The sequence below is a fragment of the Mytilus edulis genome, chromosome 12 (genome assembly GCF_963676685.1).
Source record: "Mytilus edulis chromosome 12, xbMytEdul2.2, whole genome shotgun sequence".
NCBI lineage: Eukaryota > Metazoa > Mollusca > Bivalvia > Mytilida > Mytilidae > Mytilus > Mytilus edulis.
The window spans coordinates 9014160-9036779 of NC_092355.1; the positions used below are offsets into that span (position 1 = coordinate 9014160).

Genomic DNA, 22620 nt, shown 5'->3' on the forward strand with positions numbered 1-22620 from the left:
AGATATAATCTTGAATAAATAAACATTAAATAACAAAAAAACATTCCAGGTCAAATAACACAAAAGTACGATTTGAGAGTATACGCAGTCACTGAAAGCTAGTTAAAAGCCAACAACAATTAATAATAAAATGCATACATAATAGACTAAAATCAACTAAAACACATTCTAGAGATTTAGTATTTTAACGTCATGGACAGTCGAAGAAGAAAAGGCTTATTCAATGCAAAAAATAAAAGTATCGACATTCTGTATGCTAGTAAGGAGTTAACCTTTATATAGAAAAATGAACGTAGATTTATACACATCGTTTGGAAAAAATAACAAAGTTTTAATTTGCTGTAGACAAAATCGATACTTTTGTTAATGTCAACTATTAAAAGATCTAATTACAACATTTGTAAGATAAATTTTACTAAAAGTATGTTTAAAGGTTAAGGGTAAAACTGTATGTTTATCATAATTGATTATTACCTGATCAAGAACATTGTATGACATAAAGTGATTTCTGTAAAATCCCAGCTGTTTTAGTTTAGACGAAAAACCATTTACAATTCATGAAAGGAGTAGGTCCGGTAAGGGCCGATTTTGGCCTCAATTTTCAAGTTTACCTAACGAAATATTTTAGACACTTTTTAAACATTTAAGTGACTATTTAAATTGATTCCATTAGTTTATGTGACAGATTTTAACTGATTAAGTCATTAAAAACGCTCCTATGCAAGCTTAAATATGAAAAATCTATTAAATATGCCAAAAATCGTAATTTTTCAGATGGTTTTTGTCAAAAACGAAAGTGGCCGCATCCGTGTTCATCCTCAACCTTTATATATATCATGTATTATCATCAAATACAACTTACATTTCAATATTATGAATGAACACGAATACGGCCACTTTCATTTCAGACGGAAATCGTCTAAAAAATAACTGAAATGCTAAAATTGTGAAGATTTCAGTAAATTAGCATGACTTAATGATGCTAATACTGGGTATATGTGCATTGTATTGTCAAAATCAGCCCATATTTATGTAGCAGAATCATTCTTCTTTCCAACAAATAGCTTAACGATTACATTTTCCCAATTTTGTAAAACTGCTATATTTTGGGGCCAAAAAGGGGTCTTACTGAACCTACTCCTTTAGTTTTAAACGCTACACAACCATTATAATATACTTTATATATGACTATATAATGTAAACCCTTTATGGCCCCCGAACACGATGATTGAATATGAAACAATGTAAACTCGTCCCACTGACCAAGCGGCGCACACTAGATCGCCCTACTCGTGTCTACAGACTAACACCACTTTTAAAAAAGTGTAAAATCAAATTTAACAATCAGTCTGACAACTCACTTATTTACGAAAAGGGGTAAAAACTGAAAACTAGAGGCTCTAAAGAGCCTGTGTCGCTCACCTTGGTCTATGTTAATATTAAACAAAGGAAGCAGATGGATTCATGACAAAATTGTGTTTGTACATCTTACTTTACTAAACAGTCTTGCTGCTTACAATTATCTCTATCTATAATGAACTTGGCCCAGTAGTTTCAGTGGTAAATGTTAATAAAATTTACAAATTTTATGAAAATTGTTAAAAACTTACTATAAAGGACAATAACTTCTTAGGGGTCAATTGACCATTTCGGTCATTTAACTTATTTGTAAATCTTACTTTGCTGAACATTATTGCTGTTTACAGTTTATCTCTATCTATAATAATATTCAAGATAAAAACCAAAATAAGCAAAATTTCCTTAAAATTACCGATTCAGGGGCAGCAACCCAAAAACAGGTTATCTGATTCATCTGAAAATTTTAGGGCAGATAGATGTTGACCTGACAAACAATTTTTCCCTGTCAGATTTGCTCTAAATGCTTTGGTTTTTGAGTTATAAGCCAAAAACTGCATTTTACCCCTCTGTTCTATTTTTAGCTGTGGTGGCCATTTTGATTTGATGGCCAGGTCACCGGACACATTTTTTAAATTAGATACCCAAAGATGATTGTGGCCAAGTTTGTATTAATTTGGCCCAGTAGTGTCAGAGGAGAAGATTTTTGTAAATGATAACCAAGATTTACGAAAAATGGTTAAAAATTGACAATATAGGGCAAAAACTCCTAAAGGGGTCAACTGACCATTTCGGTCACGTTGACTTATTTGTAAATCTTACTTTACTGAACATTATTGCTGTTTACAGTTTATGTCTATCTATAATAACATTCAAGATAATAACCAAAAACAGCAAAATTTCCTTAAAATTACCAATTCAGGGGCAGCAACTCAACAACGGAATGTCCGATTCATCTGAAATGTCAGGGCAGATAGATCTTGACCTGATAAACAGTTTTACCCCATGTCAGATTTGCTCTAAATGCTTTGGTTGGTAGGCCTGGTCACCGGACACATTTTTGAAACTACATACCCCAATGATGATTGTGGCCAAGTTTGTTTCAATTTGGCCCAGAAGTTTCAGAGGAGAAGATTTTTGTAAAAGTTAACAACGACGACGGACGACGACGGACGACGGACGCAAAGTGATGGGAAAAGCTCACTTGGCCCTTTGGGCCAGGTGAGCTAAAAAGTATGCTAACTCGCCCCACTTAGTGCACAGAGATATAAATTTAGACTCATTGATAAGTCTAATGCGGTAGATCATTTCAATTCCAATTTAGTAACATAAAAAGTAACATTTGAGTAACTTTTTACAGAAATGATTAAAATGATGACTGCGTTGAATCAAGAAATATTCCAACATTTACGTGAATTGTGTTTATTGTTTATTTTTACAGATGAACCATATGAAGTCGTTGGTGAGTTATTATAAAACCTTTGTAATTTACATTTATACAGTCTCAACATAGCAATTGAGTGACCGTTTTAAAATCTAATTAATTCCTGGTACTATTTTCAAAGCGTTCAACAAAATGTTGTTATTGGATAGCTTTATCCCGAAAAACGGAAAGCCTACAAATGTCTTGATGTTATGTTCATGGTACATATAGAGGAAAGCAGTTATAAAAGATAAGATTCTGAAAAAAAAATAACCGTAACATTCAACAGTCATCTTAAATGAAAACAAAATAAAAAGATGAGAAATCAATCTCAGATTAAAATTAGAGATGTCAAAAGATCTGAAATTTAACACAAGTAATCGGTCATGATACTCGCAAGTACTCGAGTACTCGAGTACTCGGATAAATCTTTAACGTTTAGTGAAAAGTTTTGATTTTTGTTGGGATGTGGTATTTTGGTTATTACTTTTTATAACCTTATCTTAATATGATGACATCGCTTTATATCGTAACGAAAAGCATGCATGTTCATAGTTCGTTCTTATGATTGCATTGTTATATCACTGTCCCAGGTTAGGGGGTGTCCTGATAACATGTTTAACCCCGCCACATTATTTATGTAGGTGTCTGTCCAAAGTTAGGAGCCTGTAATTCAGTGGTTGTCGTTTGTTTATGTGTTATCAATTTGTTTTTCGTTCATTTTTTGTATATAAATAAGGCCGTTAGTTTTCTCGTTTGAATTGTTTTACATTGTCATTTCGGGGCCTTTTATAGCCGACTATGCGGTATGGGCTTTGCTCATTGTTGAAGGCCGTACGGTGACATATAGTTGTTAATTTCTGTGTCGTTTTGGTATCTTGTGGACAGTTATCCCATTGGCAATCATACCACATCTTCTTTTTTATATGTTGTTGCAGGACTGAAACTGTATGACTAGAAAACATATATTGATCCTTGCAATTGGTTATGTGTATCACTAGGTCTTGTTTGTGTCTCGTCTAACATGTCTAAATACTGCTGTAATCATTAAATAGTAAGGCCGGTGTCAAAAATTGACAAAACAAGAGAGAAAAGAGGGCAAAAAATATACAAAAGAGATTTTGTCAGTTTCAAGTCGACAAAGCATAGTTTAAAATTTAAGTTTTTTAATATACAGTGACATGGATAAACTGTCCATAAAGGTGTAAATGTCGATGCATTAAAAATGATAATGTTAATAATTAATATAAGAACACAAAAACAATTTTAATTGTCTATTTATAGAAATAGAAGTACCTGGTCCTCCTGGGAAACAGGGTGTTAAAAGTAAGACGTACTGTATTATAATTCATTATAAATTAATATGTTATACTGGAAATATGTTTTGTGTAAACATGTGTTTCGATTGTTATCAATATAACGAAAGTTAAAGTTTATATTATTTTTTTGAACATCGCCTATCCGATTCTTTTTTAATAATCTAGAAGATTGGTAGTTTTAATGATTTCAAAATGTATAGTTATATATGAGACAAAATAACATCTAATTTTGAATCATTCGTTCATTTATGTATTACCAATATTTGTTATCTTAAAAATTTGGAAGTCTGAATGAAAGTATTCAAATGCCTGTCAATAAACATAAACAAATAAGTAATCCAAGTAAAGTATTTCCCAAATCCTTCCTTCCATTTATGTTTGAAATTTTGTAGGAATGAGAGGATATCCTGGCCGAGCTGGATCTCCTGGATCAAAAGGAGGTAGAGCCTGAGGAGACCCTGGAAAAACCGGACGTGCCGGATCTCAAGGGTTCAATGGGTCTCCAGGATCAAAAGATGAAAAAGGAAATCCTGGGGAAATGGTAAAACTGGTGAAAGAGGATCTGCTGGATTAACTGGATTAAGAGGAATGGATGGAGCCCGTGGTAATGATGGAACGGATGGATCACAGGGACCAACCGGTGGCGATGGTATCCCGGGAGAACAAGGAGAAACAGGACCTGCTGGAGAAGCTGGAAGCGATGGAGACATAGGGCCATTTGGACCATCTGGTCGGACTGGACTTCAAGGACCAAAAGGAGATATGTGACTAACAGGACCAAAGGAGAAAAAAAGGAAAGTCTGGTCGCAAAGAAGATCAAGGAAACAGTGGAGAAAATGAACGAACAGAGCCACTGGACCCACTGGTCCAAAATGAGAAACTGGTTCGACAGGATCTGGGGGTATTTAAAATTTTGAATATTTGCAGTGCTGTAGGCACATGCTTTAAATGTGTGGTTATAAAAATACTTTGATCCAAATTTTATAATCATTTGATAAACCACAATAATTCTCTATTTCAAATTTGATTATTTTTTTTTCCAAGTTTCTGATTTTGTTTTTTAAAAGATGTAATTCACTTTGATAGCTTCAACTGTTTTGTCTTTTTGTAAATATTGTCTTTCAACAAAAATGTAACTCAACAAGATTATAAAAAGTAATAGAAGTCCGAATACTGGTAGCAGGGTACTAAATAATTTTATTTTAAACGCAAACTTCTTCTTATTGTTATATACATATTAAGCTTCTCGCTACTATTAAATCACCTGTTTATCAATAAAAAAAGTTAAACAAATGGCTTTACCGCAATACAATATCATATCTCACCCAGTTTAATCGAATGCTGACGTGCTACAAATGGATCTACCGTAATACAATATCATTTCTCAACCAGTTTAATCAAATGTTGACGTGCTACAAATTGATTAACCGTAATACAATATTATTTCTCAACCAGTTTCATCGAATGCTGACGTGCTTTATTTGTCAATTTCAATTCAATATTAATTTTGTTCCCTTTTTATTGTGTTTTTATACCGTTATTCATGTTTTTCATTGACATGTTGCAAATGAACTAATTAAAAAACCTTTTTACTGTTCATCACCAACTTTTTCAGTACTGGTCTCGGTACTTTACTGTTCACCCCAAACTTCTTAAGTACTGGTTTCTGTACTTTACTGTTCACCCCAAACTTCTTAAGTACTGGTTTCTGTACTTTACTGTTCACCACCAACATCTTTAGTACTGGTTTCTGTACTTTACTGTTCACCCAAAACTTCTTAAGTACTGGTTTCTGTACTTTACTGTTCACCCCAAACTTCTTAAGTACTGGTTTCTGTACTTTACTGTTCACCACAAACTTCTTAAGTACTGGTTTCTGTACTTTACTGTTCACCCCAAACTTCTTAAGTACTGGTTTCGTTACTTTCCTATTCATGACCAACTTTTAAGTACTGGTTTCGTTACACACAAAAAAATATATCACAAAAAAGTAAAAACATTTTGATTCATTACGATAGTACTTGCGTCCTTTTGAGCTGAATACACCATGAACTGTAGATCAAACAAATTGATTATTCGAAAAAAATTGTGGAACTCACAAGAGGTTATATAGATGATATGAGAATATCAAAATACAATAATAAGGAAATGATACCTTTATACACTTAAACTTTTATTTGCGATATTTTTTATTAGAGTATTTTAAACACTTTGTGTAATGTATTGACCTGTAATTATAATTTGGTATTCAATCTTATACAACTATATCTGGTAGCTGAAGATTACAATTATACAATCATTTTGTTTTTGTTTTAAACAGGTAAAAAATCGACAAGACATGGAGACAAAAATGAAGGCACGGATACAGATCAATGAAAGTAGTTCCATGAAAGTAGTTCCATAAAAGTAGTTCCATGAAAGTAGTTCCATGAAAGTAGTTCCATAAAAGTAGTTCCATGAAAGTAGTTCCATGAAAGTAGTTCCGAGTTTCTTCAGTCTTTAAAAAATGTATTGACAGTATCAATTGATGTAGCATGAAATAAAATAAAAGTCAACTTTTTATTATCTATTTATTTTCTGTTTTCCCATTTTTACTGATAACAATTGTATAAGTGTCAAGTCAGTTACCAATACAGTAAAAGAATACCTGTACAGGCTTGTATGCCACTGGTCTAACTACGTCACATTCTATATGTGCCTGTCCCAAGTCAAAAGACTGTAGCTGAGTGATTGCCGTTGGATTATGCCTGTCATATTATTTTTTTCGTAAATGGTTTTCTTATAAATAAGGTCATAAGATTTTGCAATTGCCATTGAGTGATTTAATATTTTTTATGAAGGGTCTTTAACAGCCGACTATACGTACAGTTTGGGATTTTGTCATGGTTGTTTCATTAACAATATTCTTTTTTTTCATAATTCAATACGCTTTATATGTTATACGATCCGGATTCGGTTTGTGACCCGTAATCGTTTTTCACTTAATCGATTTATAACTTAGGAACAGCGTTAAACTACTGTTGCCTTTATATACATGTGTCTGAATGATTTCTCGTGTTTCAATGAATATTTTTAATGATGTTAATTGGTTTTATTTTGCATTTTTATACAATTCTATTGAAGAACTTCCAATGTATGATTGTCTGCCTTCTTTTTAAGAATTAACAAAAAACGCGTTTTTCAATATAATACTACATGTACACAATTTATCACAGATTACAGAAAAACGATTTCATCTCACCTTACGTCTGATATGATTATAATTATTTAAGATGGTTACAGATATAAGATATCAGTTAGATGCTCAGATAAGCGAATAATTGTTGCTATTGTAAAAAAAAGTGTTTTGAATAATCGAATCTTGACCACTCATAAATTATGGATAAAAACCAACAGAGTTTTGTTATTCGCTAGCGAAACAGCGGACCGCGACCAAAACGATTAGTATTTGTACTTGCATTCAGATTTCCAAAAGTAAAGCTCCTGAACTTGTAAATGAACTCGTTAAAATAATGAGGAAAGCGGTTGTCAAATGTCAGTAAACGTGGTAAATGAACTCACAAATCATTCTTATAATACAGAGCATATTGAGCAATTTTCTGGCTTACTTTTGTCATTACAAATGTCAAGAAATAGGTCATTATCATATAAACTAAAGCCAAATACTTTAGATAGAAGAGGTGAAAAATATACCAGAGGGACATTCAAACCTATAGATAGAAAACAAGACACAACATAGAAAACTAAATACCAAGCATCACGAACCCTGGGGGTGATCTCAAGTGATCCGGAAGGGGAAGCAGATCATGCTCTACATGTGACACCCGTCGTATTTCTCATATTATTTCAAACTTGGCAAATAGTCTAATTCTCATTATTGTTTGGAATTGAGTAAAAGGAATGTAGTATTTCTTATAAAAAATGATTAATATATAATTTCTCCTGGTGACGATTTTAATCATGGAAATCGATTTGGATATAGAGACAACACCACCGGCACTGTGTCCATCGCTTTAGACCACATAGACTGAACAACGTTTACATTCAGCTTTCTATTGCATAGTGTTACCTTTTCGAGTCAGTAGTATATAGAGTTGTAACACCCACGTGATATGTTAGGCATGATAAAATAAGCATGATAAGTATGTTCTCTCACTAAATAATTCAAAATTTGGTGATTATGTTGAACGCATCTATTCAATCGAATTAGAGATAAAGGATACCACAGATACAGTTAAGTCGGACTAATATATTGACTTACATCTAGAAATTGACAATGAGGGTCGGCTGAAAACAAAATTTTACGATAAAAGAGAAGATTTCAGCTTTCCAATTGTGAACTTTCTAAGTAGCAACATTCCAGCAGCATCTGCATACGGGGTATACATCTCCCAATTGATACGATATTCCCGTGCTTGTGTTTCCTATCATGATTTTCTTGATAGAGGGTTGCTACTCACAAGGAAGCTATTAAACCAAGAGTTCCAAATGTTGAAGTTGAAATCATCCCTTCGTAAATTTTACGGACGCCATCACGAGTTGGTTGACCGTTATGGAATAATCGTTTCACAGATGCTATCGGATATGTTCCTGACGTCGTTACTACAATCCCTCTCCTTTCATGAATGTGACCCACCGAATTAGATTATTTACCGGATTTGTGATAACATGAGTAACACATGTAACACGACGGGTGCCACATGTGGAGGAACTGCTTACCCTTCCGGAGCACCTGAGATAACGTGTTGCTTATTCTTTAGTTTTATATGTTGTGTCATGTGTACTATTGTTTGTCTGTTTGTCTTTTTTTATTTTTAGCCATGGCGTTGTCAGTTTATTTTCGATTTATGAGGTTGACGATAAGTTATGTACGATAAGGTAGGCACGATATGTTAAGCATGATAAGTTAGGCAAGATACGTTGGGCACGACGAGTTAGGCATACTAACTTAGGCCTAATAATTAAGGAACAATAAGTAAGACTAATAAGTTAGGCACGATAAGTTAGGCACGATAAGTTAGACATGATAAGTTAGACATGATAAGTTAGGCAGGATAAGTTAGGCTAATAAGGTAGGCACAATAAGTTAGGCACGATAAGTTAGGCACGATAAGTTAGGCATGATAAGTTATGTATGATCAGTTAGACACGATAAGTTAGGTATGAGAAGGTAGGCAAGAAATGTTAGGCATGATAAGTGAGGCACGATAAGTTGGGCACGATATGTTAGGCATGGTAAGTTAGGCACGATAAGTTAGGCATGATAAGTAAGGCATGATAATTTAGACAGGATAAGTAATTCAGGATAAGTAAGGCTAATAAGTTAAGCACGATAAGTTAGGCACGATAAGTTAGGCACGATAAGTTAGGTATTTTAAATTAGGCATGATAAGTAAGACATGATAAGTTAGGAATGATAAGTTAGGTACGATAAGTTAGGCATGATTGATAAGTTGGGCATGATAAGTTAGGCTAATAAGTTAGACATGATAAGTTAGGCACGATAAGTTAGGCACGATAAATAAGGCAGGATAAGTTAGGCAGGATAAGTTAGGTACGATATGTTAGGCACGATAAGTTAGACATGATAAGTTAGGCATGATTATGGATGATTGATTGCAGATGAGCTAAGATATCTGTACCATATGATCGTCATAGAAATAGAGATTTTGATAAATACGTCTAAACAAGTGACATGTCTAAGACGGCTGAAAATAAATTTTATATTCAAAGTTTTTCTAAAAATATCAGCACATCGATTTTAAATCTACAAATTTGTGGAAGAAATGTTTGTAGCAACATTCCAGCAGCGCCTGCATACCGAGTAAATATTACCCGATTGTTACGATATTCCCGGGCTTGTATTTCCAATCATGATAGAGTTTTTAATTGTTTCTCATAAAGAAGCTATTAAAACAAGAACTCCTAATGTTGAAGTTAAATTAACAACTTGTAAATGTTACGGATGCCATCACGAGTTGGTTCAACGTAATGAATATCTGTTTCACAAATGAAAGCAGATATGTTCCTAACGACAGAACTAAAATCCCGCCCCTTTCCACGAATGTGACCTACAGAATAAGACTTGCTACCGGGGTTGAACTAACATTAGCAACACGAGGGTACCACATGTAGAGCAGGATCGTTTTACCTTTCCAGAGCACCTGAGATCCACCTTGTGATGTGGTTTGTGTTTCTTAGTGTTTAAATTTCTACGTGTTTGCATGTCCAAGTGGCGGATCTAGAACTTTACCGGGGGGCGCTGACTGACCTAAGGGGGGCCCGCTCCAGTCATGCTTCAGTGATTCCCTATAAAATCAACCAAACTTTTCACACGAAAGGAGGGGGGCCGGGCTATGTGTCCCATTGGTATCTGTCGTCCCTCTTTTGCTGATTTTCCTTTTACCTGTACCAAGACATGAATATGACAGTTGTTTATCAATCGTTTGGTGTTATTTATGTTTTGATTTTTGCCATTTGATAAATGATTGCCGTTTTGAATTTTATCTTACAGTTTTTATTTTTGTTATTTCACTTTTTATAAATAGTTATTCAATCTGATTGGTACGTTTGCCTTGGAGAATGAAGTTTACAGAGGAGACAATTTAAAGAATGGTTTATATCAGAACTTGGTTAACAGTCTCATCCCTTTAAGTTGTATTTCTGTAAATAATTTTCTATAGGAACTCCTTTTACGGCTGAAACTGCATCATAATCATAGTGTGAAAAGTTCATATGCGCTACTATCTATTTATAGTGCTGTGAGTTATATTTTTAACGTTTATATGCCCGAACTTTATTTTGTTAATAGATACATGTTTTTGTTTTCCTCAGTTGCCCCGAACTTTTAAGAGTAAGAACTTGCACTATAAATTCTGTACTACCCTTACCTTGACTTAAGGTTTGTTGTCCACAGATTTCATTTGACTGTATTATTATGTAAATTTACTGGTAACATTCAACAGTTACCGACCGAATTAGACTATTTACCGGATTTGTTATCACATAAGCAACACGACGGGTGCCGCATGTGGAGCAGGATCTGCTTACCCTTCCGGAGCACCTGAGATCACCCCTAGTTTTTGGTGGGGTTCGTGTTGTTTATTCTTTAGTTTTCTATGTTGTGTCATGTGTACTATTGTTTTTCTGTTTGTCTTTTTCATTTTTAGCCATGGCGTTGTCAGTTTGTTTTAGTTTTATGAGTTTGACTGTCCCTTTGGTATCTTTCGTCCCTCTTTTATGTCTTTATGAGATGAAACGTAGAGATCATATCTGGGAACCTGTACGTAAACAAAATTATCTATGAACATTATATATATCTCCCCAAATGAGGCGTGGTTTGAAAACATATAAACATTGTGATTGACTGTACGTATATAAGCATAAACCATGGTTTCAAGCATGTCCATATAAACCTTATCAAATGGCAAAATCAAAACATCAAACACAACAAACAAGTTGATAGCAACTGTAAATTCCTGTCTTGGCATAGGTTAAGGGAAAAAACTTGTGCGATGCAGAACTATAAAGACATATTCTAAACTTATGTAGAATCATGAATTGTGTTCCGAAAACTTTATTGATAGCAAAACTGAACTACATCCAATGAGCTGATAAAGGTTATGACCCTTAAACGTTTACATTCAGTTTTTGATATCACCGGTAACCATACGTAGATTGTGACTTAATAAATTTTCATAAACCCTTTGGTAGCATCCATCTGTCTTTTTGTACCTTTCATGGATAAAATAACTGGTTGTCTGCCTGTTTTTTTGTTTGCTGGCTTTAAAAAAAATGTCGTTTGAATAAGCTCACAGATGTATCACGCAAATACTATGAAAGTCCCTACTATGTACTGGCTTCCGAAGCTACACAAAACACCTTACAAATATAGATTTATTTCGTCTTCAAGCTATTGTTCCACTACTTAATTGTCTATTCTTCTTCCAGCACACTTGGTACAATTAAAAACCTGATAATAAATTGTTCAAATAAGGCCTTCGAAAATAGTGGAATTAATTACTTTTGGAGTGTCAAAAACTCGTTGGAAGTACTTGATAAATTGCATGCTTATATTGGTGATTTTAAATCTGTTCAAAGTTTTGATTTTTCTACCCTGTATACCACATTGCCTCACATTCTCATTAAGAAAAAATTCACACACCTAATTAAATGGGCATTTAAAAAGTCAGAATGTGAATATATATGTTCAAACTCTTTTAGGTCATTTTTTAGTAGCAATAAACAAAAAAACTATGTCAATTGGACATGCTTTGATACTATATATGCCCTTGAATTTTTACTAGATAACATTTTTGTTCGCTTTTGGGATTCCGTATATCGTCAGATTATCGGAATTCCAATGGGGACGAACTGTGCACCACTTATTGCTGACCTGTTTTTGTATTGCTATGAGTTACAATTTATGACAAAAATAAGCAAAGACCCATCGAAACAACATCTGATAAACAAATTTAATAATACTTTTAGATATTTGGATGATATGTTGGCTCTCAATAATGACGACTTCAGTATGTATATTAAAGAAATTTATCCTGTTGAACTTACTTTAAATAAAGCTAATACTAACAATGACCACTGCCCTTTCCTCGATCTTGATATCTATATCACTAACGGAAAGCTGAATACTAAAATTTATGATAAAAGAGATGATTTTTCATTTCCTATCGTTAATTATCCATTTTTAGATGGTGACGTTCCCTTGTCACCATCTTACGGTGTTTATATATCTCAACTTGTACGATTCGCTCGTGTATGTAACAATGTTTTAGATTTTAACGAGAGAAATTTATGTATTACTGAAAAATTATTACACCAGGGTTTTCGATATCACAAACTAGTCAAAACATTTACTTAATTTTATCATCGGTATAAGGACATCATTCGTAAATATAGCTCAACATGCAGACTTCTTATACGTTCAGGTATTTCACATCCAATTTTTTATGGAAATATTCTTTATATAGCACAAAGGTGTCAGTATTCACCTTAAAAACTAACAAAACCTTTGAATAGACTTATTAAGAAGGGATATAGTTACGATACTGTTGTCAGGTCATTAAAGATTGCATATTTTGGCGTTAATATTGATTCACTTATAGGGTCTTTGCATCGGAACTAAACACATTTATTCAAAAACCAGTTGTTGGCATGACACGGGTTATGTTCTTCTCATATATGTAACGGGAAGGATTGTGCCTGATGTTCATATGATGAAATCATAATCTTTCAGTCAGTTTAATTGAAGTCTGGAGCTGGCATGTCAGGTGACTGCTAGTATAGTCTGTTGTTATTTATGTATTATTGTCATTTTGTTTATTTTCTTAGGTTACATCTTCTGACATCAGACTCGGACTTCTCTTGAACTGAATTTTAATGTGCGTATTGTTATGCGTTTACTTTTCTACATTGGCTAGAGGTATAGGGGGAGGGTTGAGATCTCTCAAACATGTTTAACCCCGCCGCATTTTTGCGCCTGTCCCAAGTCAGGAGCCTCTGGCCTTTGTTAGTCTTGTATTATTTTAACTTTAGTTTCTTGTGTACAACTTGGAAATTAGTATGGCGTTCATTATCACTGAACTAGTATATATTTGTTTAGGGGCCAGTTGAAGAACGCCTCCGGGTGCGGGAATTGCTCGCTACATTGAAGACCTGTTGGTGACCTTCTGCTGTTGTTTTTTTCTATGGTCGGGTTGTTGTCTCTTTGGCACATTCCCCATTTCCATTCTCAATTTTATATCCTCATTTTCCGGGCTATGTTGTGTATAGAACATTTAAATAAGATCAACGTTATTTCTATCATTTGAATAACTTATTTTTCAAAGTTACAAATGATCACAAATTCACTACTGTTTATTGAAATTTAAATATGTCTAAATCGATACTTCGATTAGTTTTTTTCTCTTTTATTAACACTTAAACCACGACTAAATATCTTTGGTTGAGTTGCTGTATCTTTGACATATTCCCCATTTACATTTCCATCTTCAGTTTCTTTTTTTATCACATTCTTCTGAAAATATCTGTAACAAATTTATGATTTGTTCCGTTGTGGGTGTAGTTGATCTCGGTTTGTCAGTTCTTATGGACTGACCTAGGAGTTTTGTGTTTCTGTTCATACATTTATCATTTGTAAATCGTGAAATATTGGGTTTTTATTGGGGTTCATTTTGTTCAAACTTAGTTTTGTATGTTGTTTTTTGTAAATTTCTGTGTGTTTTTGATTTTTCTTTAGTTTTTTTTTCGAAGTGGCTTCAAAAAACCGCTAAACCCAATTCCCGCATGACGTTTTGTCATAATTTGTAAATCGTAAATGCTACATTAAATGTTCAATTTTCAACTAATAGTTTAATGCGTGAATTGCATAAAAAAAAGGCACATTTTTATATTTTCAGAAATTACCGTTTTTGTCTGATTTGTATATTTATGTGTGTTATGGATATATTTTTTTTCAGAATGCCATTGATTAATTACAATTTATTAATTCGGTTAAACCTTTGCACGCAGAATTTTTATCTAAATTTATGAAATCATAAATGCTGCATTCTTAGAACAATTTTCTGCTTACTGTTTGAGTTCTGTCAAAAGAAAAGACACCGTTTTGATATTTTCAGAAATAGTAAAGTTTACCATACATTGATTTGGCTTTACTTGGTTGGTCACTTATTGTGATATAGCTCCCTACGTATTTAAGTTTGTGATTCTTTCAATCTTTAGTTCAATTGTATATCTTAATGGGACCCAACTATACACGTTCAAATTGTTAATAGAGAAAAAATTATCACGGTATTTATTGTATTGATCAAGCTTCTTTCATCTTCTTGTTGTTTTTTGTCTTTCCCAGCATCACCATTCCCTCATCTTTATCCTGCTATTTGTTTTATTAGATTGTCCAGTTCTATAGCGTATTTTCTGGGGTTCTTTTTTCTTTGAATCTTAGTGTATGCTTTTGTATGTAGTCGATCACAATTTGTAAAGACATGTTACAATGAGTCGAGATTTGACATGGCCCATCTTTTAATTAGTCTAGATATAATTTTATAAAATAGATGTGGTATGATAGCCATTGATACAGCTCTTCAAAGGAGACCAAATGCATAGAAATTAACAACTATAGTTTACCGCACTGTCTTTAACAACGAGCAAAACCCATACCGAATATTCCGCTATGAAAGGCTCCCAAATGACAAATGTAAAACTATTAAAACGAGAAAACAAACGGCCTAATTAATGTACAAAATTACGAACGAAAAACAAATATGAAACACAGCAATAAAACGACAACCACGGAATTACAATCTCCTGACTTAGGAAAGGCACATATATATATATATATATATATACAGAAATCAGCGGGGTTAAACATGTGAGCGGGTCCCAACCCTTCCCTAACTTTGGACAGTGCTGTGACGCTACACCATAAGAACAAACTATTAAAATCAGTTGAAAAAGGCTCAATTCATCAAATGATTACATATTATTAGTTACAAAGTCTCCTAGTGACCTTATACGGTATATATGTGGTCAGTAAATTCCATATGGGATGAGAGCGAAGCTCGAATCCTCATATGGAATTTACTGACCCCATATATACCGTATTACGTCACTAGCACACTATGTAACGAATTTATCTTACCGACTATCTTAACGTGTAAAATTTAGACAAGTGACCTATCAAAATGAGCAATTCTTCAATACAGTTCGCATTAACATGATTAAGAAACTACTTCCTTTGATCCTACAAAAACAGATGCCAACAACGACAACTTGTTAGATTTAAATGTGTTTTATGAATTTATTTCACTTTATCGTCATTTTCGTCGTCTGTTGAAACCTTTAAGATTTTTTCTCAGTTCTGTTTTGTTTTTCTAAAGGGACGTAATACCACTACTAACCGTGTATTTAATAAGCCCCGCCTCCTTATTACCTTATATGGAATATAAAGGGACGTAACTCCACTACTAACCGTGTATGAAATAAGCCCCGCCTCCCAACTAACCTAATATTAAATATACACGGTTTCAACGAGGACGCTTTTAACCAATCATATTCCTAGACATGTATAGGAGGTAAGATATATATATATAAATAAAAATACATCTATAAAAAAAACAAAGAGTGGACGTGGCCGTGTAGTTTGCCTTCTTGATATGTCTTTCATGTGTATAACTATTGCTAAGAACATGAAAGCATAACATGTTATAGATCTCCACCTGCTTATTTACATAATAAGTTATATACTAGTACTTGGAAAAAAACTCATATAAAGATGACCATAACGGATGGTTTAACGCACAACGATAAAGGTTTTTATCAATAGAAATCATTTAATAGCAACCGTTTTCTTTGTCATGTATATAAAATAATCGAATAGTTCACGAGATTCCCTTTTCGAAATTTCAATTGAAGTACAACTACTAATCGGTTGGTCACGGTCCTTGGTTTGCTGTTTAGCTGTCGAAATACTCAGCTCTGTTGGTATATTATGGCTGTAAGATTAGCGGTTATGGTTGTAGTCTTTTTTTGCAATAGCAACGATTATTTGTTTTCATACACATACAACTGATACTTTATATCATTGTGTGTAAATATAAACACATCAGACGGAAAGTTAGAATTCGTTTTCTTATAATCTGTGAAACATTGTGCAGTATTTCATATATATATATAAGTGCCTATAAATAGCAGCACATGACGTACAAATCTATGGGAGTGTGGATTAATCAGTACAGAGATTAATTCAATTACACAAATAACATTATAGATTGCCTAACAATGTAATTTTAATGGTTGTCCTGATGGTGTTGTAGAACTAGGTGGTCCTGATGGTGTAGTAGCAGATCGTGGTCCTGATGGTGTTGTAGCAGATGGTGGTCCTGATGGTGTTGAAGCAGATGGTGGTCCCGATGGTGTTGTAGCAGATGGTGGTCCTGATGTAGTTGTAGCAGATGGTGGTCCTGGTGTTGTTGTAGTAGATGGTGGTCCTGATGATGTAGTAGCAGATGATGGTCCTGATGATGTTGTAGCAGATGGTGGTCCTGACGGTGTTGTAGCAGATGGTGGTCGTGATGTTGTAGTAGCAGATTGTGGTCCTGATGGTGTTGTAGCAGATGGTGGTCCTGATGATGTTGTAGCAGATGGTTGTCCTGATGGTGTTGTAGAACTAGGTGGTCCTGATGATGTTGTAGCAGTTGATGGTCCTGATGGTGTTGTAGCAGATGGTGGTCCTGACAGTGTTGTAGAAGATGGTGGTCCTGATGTTGTAGTAGCAGATGGTGGTCCTGATGGTGTTGTAGCAGATGGTGGTCTTGATGGTGTTGTAGCAGATGGTGGTCCTGATGGTGTTGTAGTAGATGGTGGTCCTGATATTGTTGTAGAACTAGGTGGTTCAGATGTTGTTGTAGCAGATGGTGGTCCTGATGGTGTTGTACCAGATGATGGTTCTGATGTTGTAGTAGCAGTAGGTGGTCCTAATGATGTAGTACCAGATGTTGTTGTAGCAGATGGTGGTTCTGATGTTGTTGTAGCAGATGGTGGTCCTGATGTTGTTGTAGCAGATGGTGGTCCTGATGTTGTTGTAGCAGATGGTGGTCCTGATGATGTAGTAGCAGATGATGGTCCTGATGGTGTTGTAGCAGATGGTTTTCCTGATGGTGTTGTAGAACTAGGTGGTCCTGATGGTGTAGTAGCAGATCGTGGTCCTGATGGTGTTGTAGCAGATGGTGGTCCTGATGGTGTTGAAGCAGATGGTGGCCCTGATGGTGTTGTAGCAGATGGTGGTCCTGATGTAGTTGTAGCAGATGGTGGTCCTGATGTTGTTGTAGCAGATGGTGGTCCTGATGATGTAGTAGCAGATGATGGTCCTGATGATGTTGTAGCAGATGGTGGTCCTGATGGTGTTGTAGCAGATGGTGGTCGTGATGTTGTAGTAGCAGATGGTGGTCCTGATGGTGTTGTAGCAGATCTTGGTCCTGATGGTGTTGTAGAACTAGGTGGTCCTGATGATTTTGTAGCAGTTGATGGTCCTGATGATGTTGTAGCAGATGGTGGTCCTGATGGTGTTGTAGCAGATGGTGGTCGTGATGTTGTAGTAGCAGATGATGGTCCTGATGGTGTTGTAGCAGATGGTGGTCGTGATGTTGTAGTAGCAGATGGTGGTTCTGATGGTGTTGTAGCAGATGGTGGTCCTGATGATGTTGTAGAACGAGGTGGTCCTGATGATGTTGTAGCAGTTGATGGCCCTGATGGTGTTGTAGCAGATGGTGGTCCTGATGTTGTTGTAGCATATGGCGGTCCTGATGGTGTTGTAGCAGATGGTGGTCCTGATGGTGTAGTAGCAGATGGTGGTTCTGATGTTGTTGTAGCATATGGCGGTCCTGATGGTGTTGTAGCAGATGGTGGTCCTGATGATATAGTAGCAGATGGTGGTTCTGCTGGTGTTGTAGCAGATGGTGGTCCTGATGATGTTGTAGCAGATGGTGGTTCTGATGTTGTAGTAGCAGTTGGTGGTCCTAATGGTGTAGTACCAGATAGTGGTCCTGATGGTGTTGTAGCAGATGGTGGTCCTGATGGTGTTGTAGCAGGTGGTTGTCCTGATAGTGTTGTAGAACTAGTTGGTCCTGATGGTGTAGTAGCAGATGGTGGTTCTGATGCTATTGTAGCAGATGGTGGTCCTGATGGTGTTGTAGCAGATGGTGGTTCTGATGTTGTAGTTGCAGTTGGTGGTCCTAATGATGGAGTACCAGATGGTGGTTCTGATGGTGTTGTAGCAGTTGGTGGTCCTGGTGGTGTTGTAGCAGATGGTGGTCCTGATGGTGTTGTAGCAGATGGTGGTCCTGATGGTGTTGTAGCAGATGGTTGTCCTGATGGTGTTGTAGAACTAGGTGGTCCTGATGGTGTAGTAGCAGATGGTGGTCCTGATGTTGTTGTAGCAGATGGTGGTCCTGATGTTGTTGTTGCAGATGGTGGGCCTGATGATGTAGTAGCAGATGATGGTCCTGATGGTGTTGTAGCAGATGGTGGTCCTGACGGTGTTGTAGCAGATGATGGTCGTGATGTTGTAGTAGCAGATGGTGGTCCTGATGATGTTGTAGCAGATGGTTGTCCTGATGGTGTTGTAGAACTAGGTGGTCCTGATGATGTTGTAGCAGTTGGTGGTCCTGATGGTGTTGTAGCAGATGGTGGTACTGACAGTGTTGTAGAAGATGGTGGTCCTGATGTTGTAGTAGCAGATGGTGGTCCTGATGGTGTTGTAGCAGATGGTGGTCCTGATGGTGTTGTAGTAGATGGTTGTCCTGATGGTGTTGTACCAGATGATGGTTCTGATGTTGTAGTAGCAGTAGGTGGTCCTGATGGTGTTGTAGCAGATGGTGGTCCTGACAGTGTTGTAGAAGATGGTGGTCCTGATGTTGTAGTAGCAGATGGTGGTTCTGATGTTGTTGTAGCAGATGGTGGTCCTGATGGTGTTGTACCAGATGATGGTTCTGATGTTGTAGTAGCAGTAGGTGGTCCTGATGGTGTTGTAGCAGATGGTGGTCCTGACAGTGTTGTAGAAGATGGTGGTCCTGATGTTGTTGTAGCAGATGGTGGTTCTGATGTTGTTGTAGCAGATGGTGGTCCTGATGGTGTTGTAGCAGATGATGTTTCTGATGTTGTAGTAGCAGCAGGTGGTGCTAATGATGTAGTACCAGATGTTGTTGTAGCAGATGGTGGTTCTGATGTTGTTGTAGCAGATGGTGGTCCTGATGTTGTTGTAGCAGATGGTGGTTCTGATCTTGTTGTAGCAGATGGTGGTCCTGGTGGTGTTGTACCAGATGATGGTCCTGATGGTCTTGTAGCAGATGGTGGTCCTGACAGTGTTGTAGAAGATGGTGGTCCTGATGTTGTAGTAGCAGATGGTGGTCCTGATGTTGTTGTAGCAGATGGTGGTCCTGATGGTGTTGTAGCAGATGATGTTTCTGATGTTGTAGTAGCAGAAGTTGGTCCTAATGATGTAGTACCAGATCTTGTTTTAGCAGATGGTGGTTCTGATGTTGTTGTAGCAGATGGTGGTCCTGATGTTGTTGTAGCAGATGGTGGTCCTGATGTTGTTGTAGCAGATGGTGGTCCTGATGATGTAGTAGCAGATGATGGTCCTGATGGTGTTGTAGCAGATGGTTGTCCCGATGGTGTTGTAGAACTAGGTGGTCCTGATGGTGTAGTAGCAGATCGTGGTCCTGATGATGTTGTAGCAGATGGTGGTCCTGATGTTGTTGTAGCAGATGGTGGTCCTGATGATGTAGTAGCAGATGATGGTCCTGATGGTGTTGTAGCAGATGGTTGTCCTGATGGTGTTGTAGAACTAGGTGGTCCTGATGGTGTAGTAGCAGATCGTGGTCCTGATGGTGTTGTAGCAGATGGTGGTCCTGATGGTGTTGTAGCAGATTGTGGTCCTGATGGTGTTGTAGCAGATGGTGGTCCTGATGTTGTTGTAGCAGATGGTGGTCCTGATGTTGTTGTAGCAGATGGTGGTCCTGATGATGTTGTAGCAGATGATGGTCCTGATGGTGTTGTAGCAGATGGTGGTCCTGACGGTGTTGTAGCAGATGGTGGTCGTGATGTTGTAGTAGCAGATGGTGGTCCTGATGGCGTTGTAGCAGATGGTGGTCCTGATGATGTAGTAGCAGATGATGGTCCTGATGGTGTTGTAGCAGATGGTGATCCTGACGGTGTTGTAGCAGATGGTGGTCGTGATGTTGTAGTAGCAGATGGTGGTCCTGATGGTGTTGTAGTAGATGGTGGTACTGATGATGTTGTAGCAGATGGTTGTCCTGATGGTGTTGTAGAACTAGGTGGTCCTGATGATGTTGTAGCAGTTGATGGTCCTGATGTTGTAGTAGCAGATGGTGGTTCTGATGTTGTTGTAGCAGATGGTGGTCCTGATGATGTTGTAGCAGATGGTGGTTCTGATGTTGTAGTAGCAGTTGGTGGTCCTAATGGTGTAGTACCAGATAGTGGTCCTGATGGTGTTGTAGCAGATGGTGGTCCTGATGGTGTTGTAGCAGGTGGTTGTCCTGATAGTGTTGTAGAACTAGTTGGTCCTGATGGTGTAGTAGCAGATGGTGGTTCTGATGCTATTGTAGCAGATGGTGGTCCTGATGGTGTTGTAGCAGATGGTGGTTCTGATGTTGTAGTTGCAGTTGGTGGTCCTAATGGTGGAGTACCAGATGGTGGTTCTGATGGTGTTGTAGCAGTTGGTGGTCCTGGTGGTGTTGTAGCAGATGGTGGTCCTGATGGTGTTGTAGCAGATGGTGGTCCTGATGGTGTTGTAGCAGATGGTTGTCCTGATGGTGTTGTAGAACTAGGTGGTCCTGATGGTGTAGTAGCAGATGGTGGTCCTGATGTTGTTGTTGCAGATGGTGGTCCTGATGATGTAGTAGCAGATGATGGTCCTGATGGTGTTGTAGCAGATGGTGGTCCTGACGGTGTTGTAGCAGATGATGGTCGTGATGTTGTAGTAGCAGATGGTGGTCCTGATAATGTTGTAGCAGATGGTTGTCCTGATGGTGTTGTAGAACTAGGTGGTCCTGATGATGTTGTAGCAGTTGGTGGTCCTGATGGTGTTGTAGCAGATGGTGGTACTGACAGTGTTGTAGAAGATGGTGGTCCTGATGTTGTAGTAGCAGATGGTGGTCCTGATGGTGTTGTAGCAGATGGTGGTCCTGATGGTGTTGTAGTAGATGGTTGTCCTGATATTGTTGTAGAACTAGGTGGTACTGATGTTGTAGTAGCAGATGGTGGTTCTGATGTTGTTGTAGCAGATGGTGGTCCTGATGGTGTTGTACCAGATGATGGTTCTGATGTTGTAGTAGCAGTAGGTGGTCCTGATGGTGTTGTAGCAGATGGTGGTCCTGACAGTGTTGTAGAAGATGGTGGTCCTGATGTTGTAGTAGCAGATGGTGGTTCTAATGTTGTTGTAGCAGATGGTGGTCCTGATGGTGTTGTAGCAGATGATGTTTCTGATGTTGTAGTAGCAGCAGGTGGTGCTAATGATGTAGTACCAGATGTTGTTGTAGCAGATGGTGGTTCTGATGTTGTTGTAGCAGATGGTGGTCCTGATGTTGTTGTAGCAGATGGTGGTTCTGATCTTGTTGTAGCAGATGGTGGTCCTGATGGTGTTGTACCAGATGATGGTCCTGATGGTCTTGTAGCAGATGGTGGTCCTGACAGTGTTGTAGAAGATGGTGGTCCTGATGTTGTAGTAGCAGATGGTGGTCCTGATGTTGTTGTAGCAGATGGTGGTCCTGATGGTGTTGTAGCAGATGATGTTTCTGATGTTGTAGTAGCAGTAGGTGGTCCTAATGATGTAGTACCAGATCTTGTTGTAGCAGATGGTGGTTCTGATGTTGTTGTAGCAGATGGTGGTCCTGATGTTGTTGTAGTAGATGGTGGTCCTGATGTTGTTGTAGCAGATGGTGGTCCTGATGATGTAGTAGCAGATGATGGTCCTGATGGTGTTGTAGC

At 37.1% G+C, this 22620-nt stretch overlaps 2 protein-coding genes across 2 annotated transcripts; one reads left to right on the forward strand and one right to left on the reverse strand.

Annotated features, from left to right (window-relative positions):
• Positions 1-16387: 16387 nt before the first annotated feature.
• LOC139497400 (collagen alpha-2(I) chain-like) lies at positions 16388-20948 on the forward strand. The gene is made up of 12 exons (XM_071285614.1): positions 16388-16424; positions 16929-17162; positions 17754-17921; positions 18048-18197; positions 18243-18419; positions 18564-18959; positions 19002-19169; positions 19344-19472; positions 19725-19853; positions 20037-20555; positions 20754-20911; positions 20943-20948. The coding sequence occupies exons 1-12, from the start codon at positions 16388-16390 to the stop codon at positions 20946-20948; spliced, it is 2271 nt and encodes a 756-aa protein (XP_071141715.1).
• LOC139497401 (mucin-7-like) lies at positions 20947-22494 on the reverse strand (the record flags this gene model as incomplete). The annotated part of the gene is made up of 3 exons (XM_071285615.1): positions 20947-21270; positions 21727-21945; positions 22420-22494. Coding segments are annotated over 3 exons (618 nt in total), but the record flags the coding sequence as incomplete, so codon positions are not given.
• Positions 22495-22620: the final 126 nt, after the last annotated feature.

What these genes read in the sequence shown, in the direction of transcription:
- LOC139497400 (XM_071285614.1), top strand. Translation starts at nt 16,388, where the DNA reads ATGACCATAACGGATGGTTTAACGCACAACGATAAAG. An exon ending in TGTTGTAGCAGATGGTGGTC is followed by an intron (nt 18,198 to 18,242) that starts GTGATGTTGTAG and finishes GTGTTGTAGCAG; the next exon opens with ATGGTGGTCGTGATGTTGTA. An exon ending in AGCATATGGCGGTCCTGATG is followed by an intron (nt 18,420 to 18,563) that starts GTGTTGTAGCAG and finishes CTGGTGTTGTAG; the next exon opens with CAGATGGTGGTCCTGATGAT.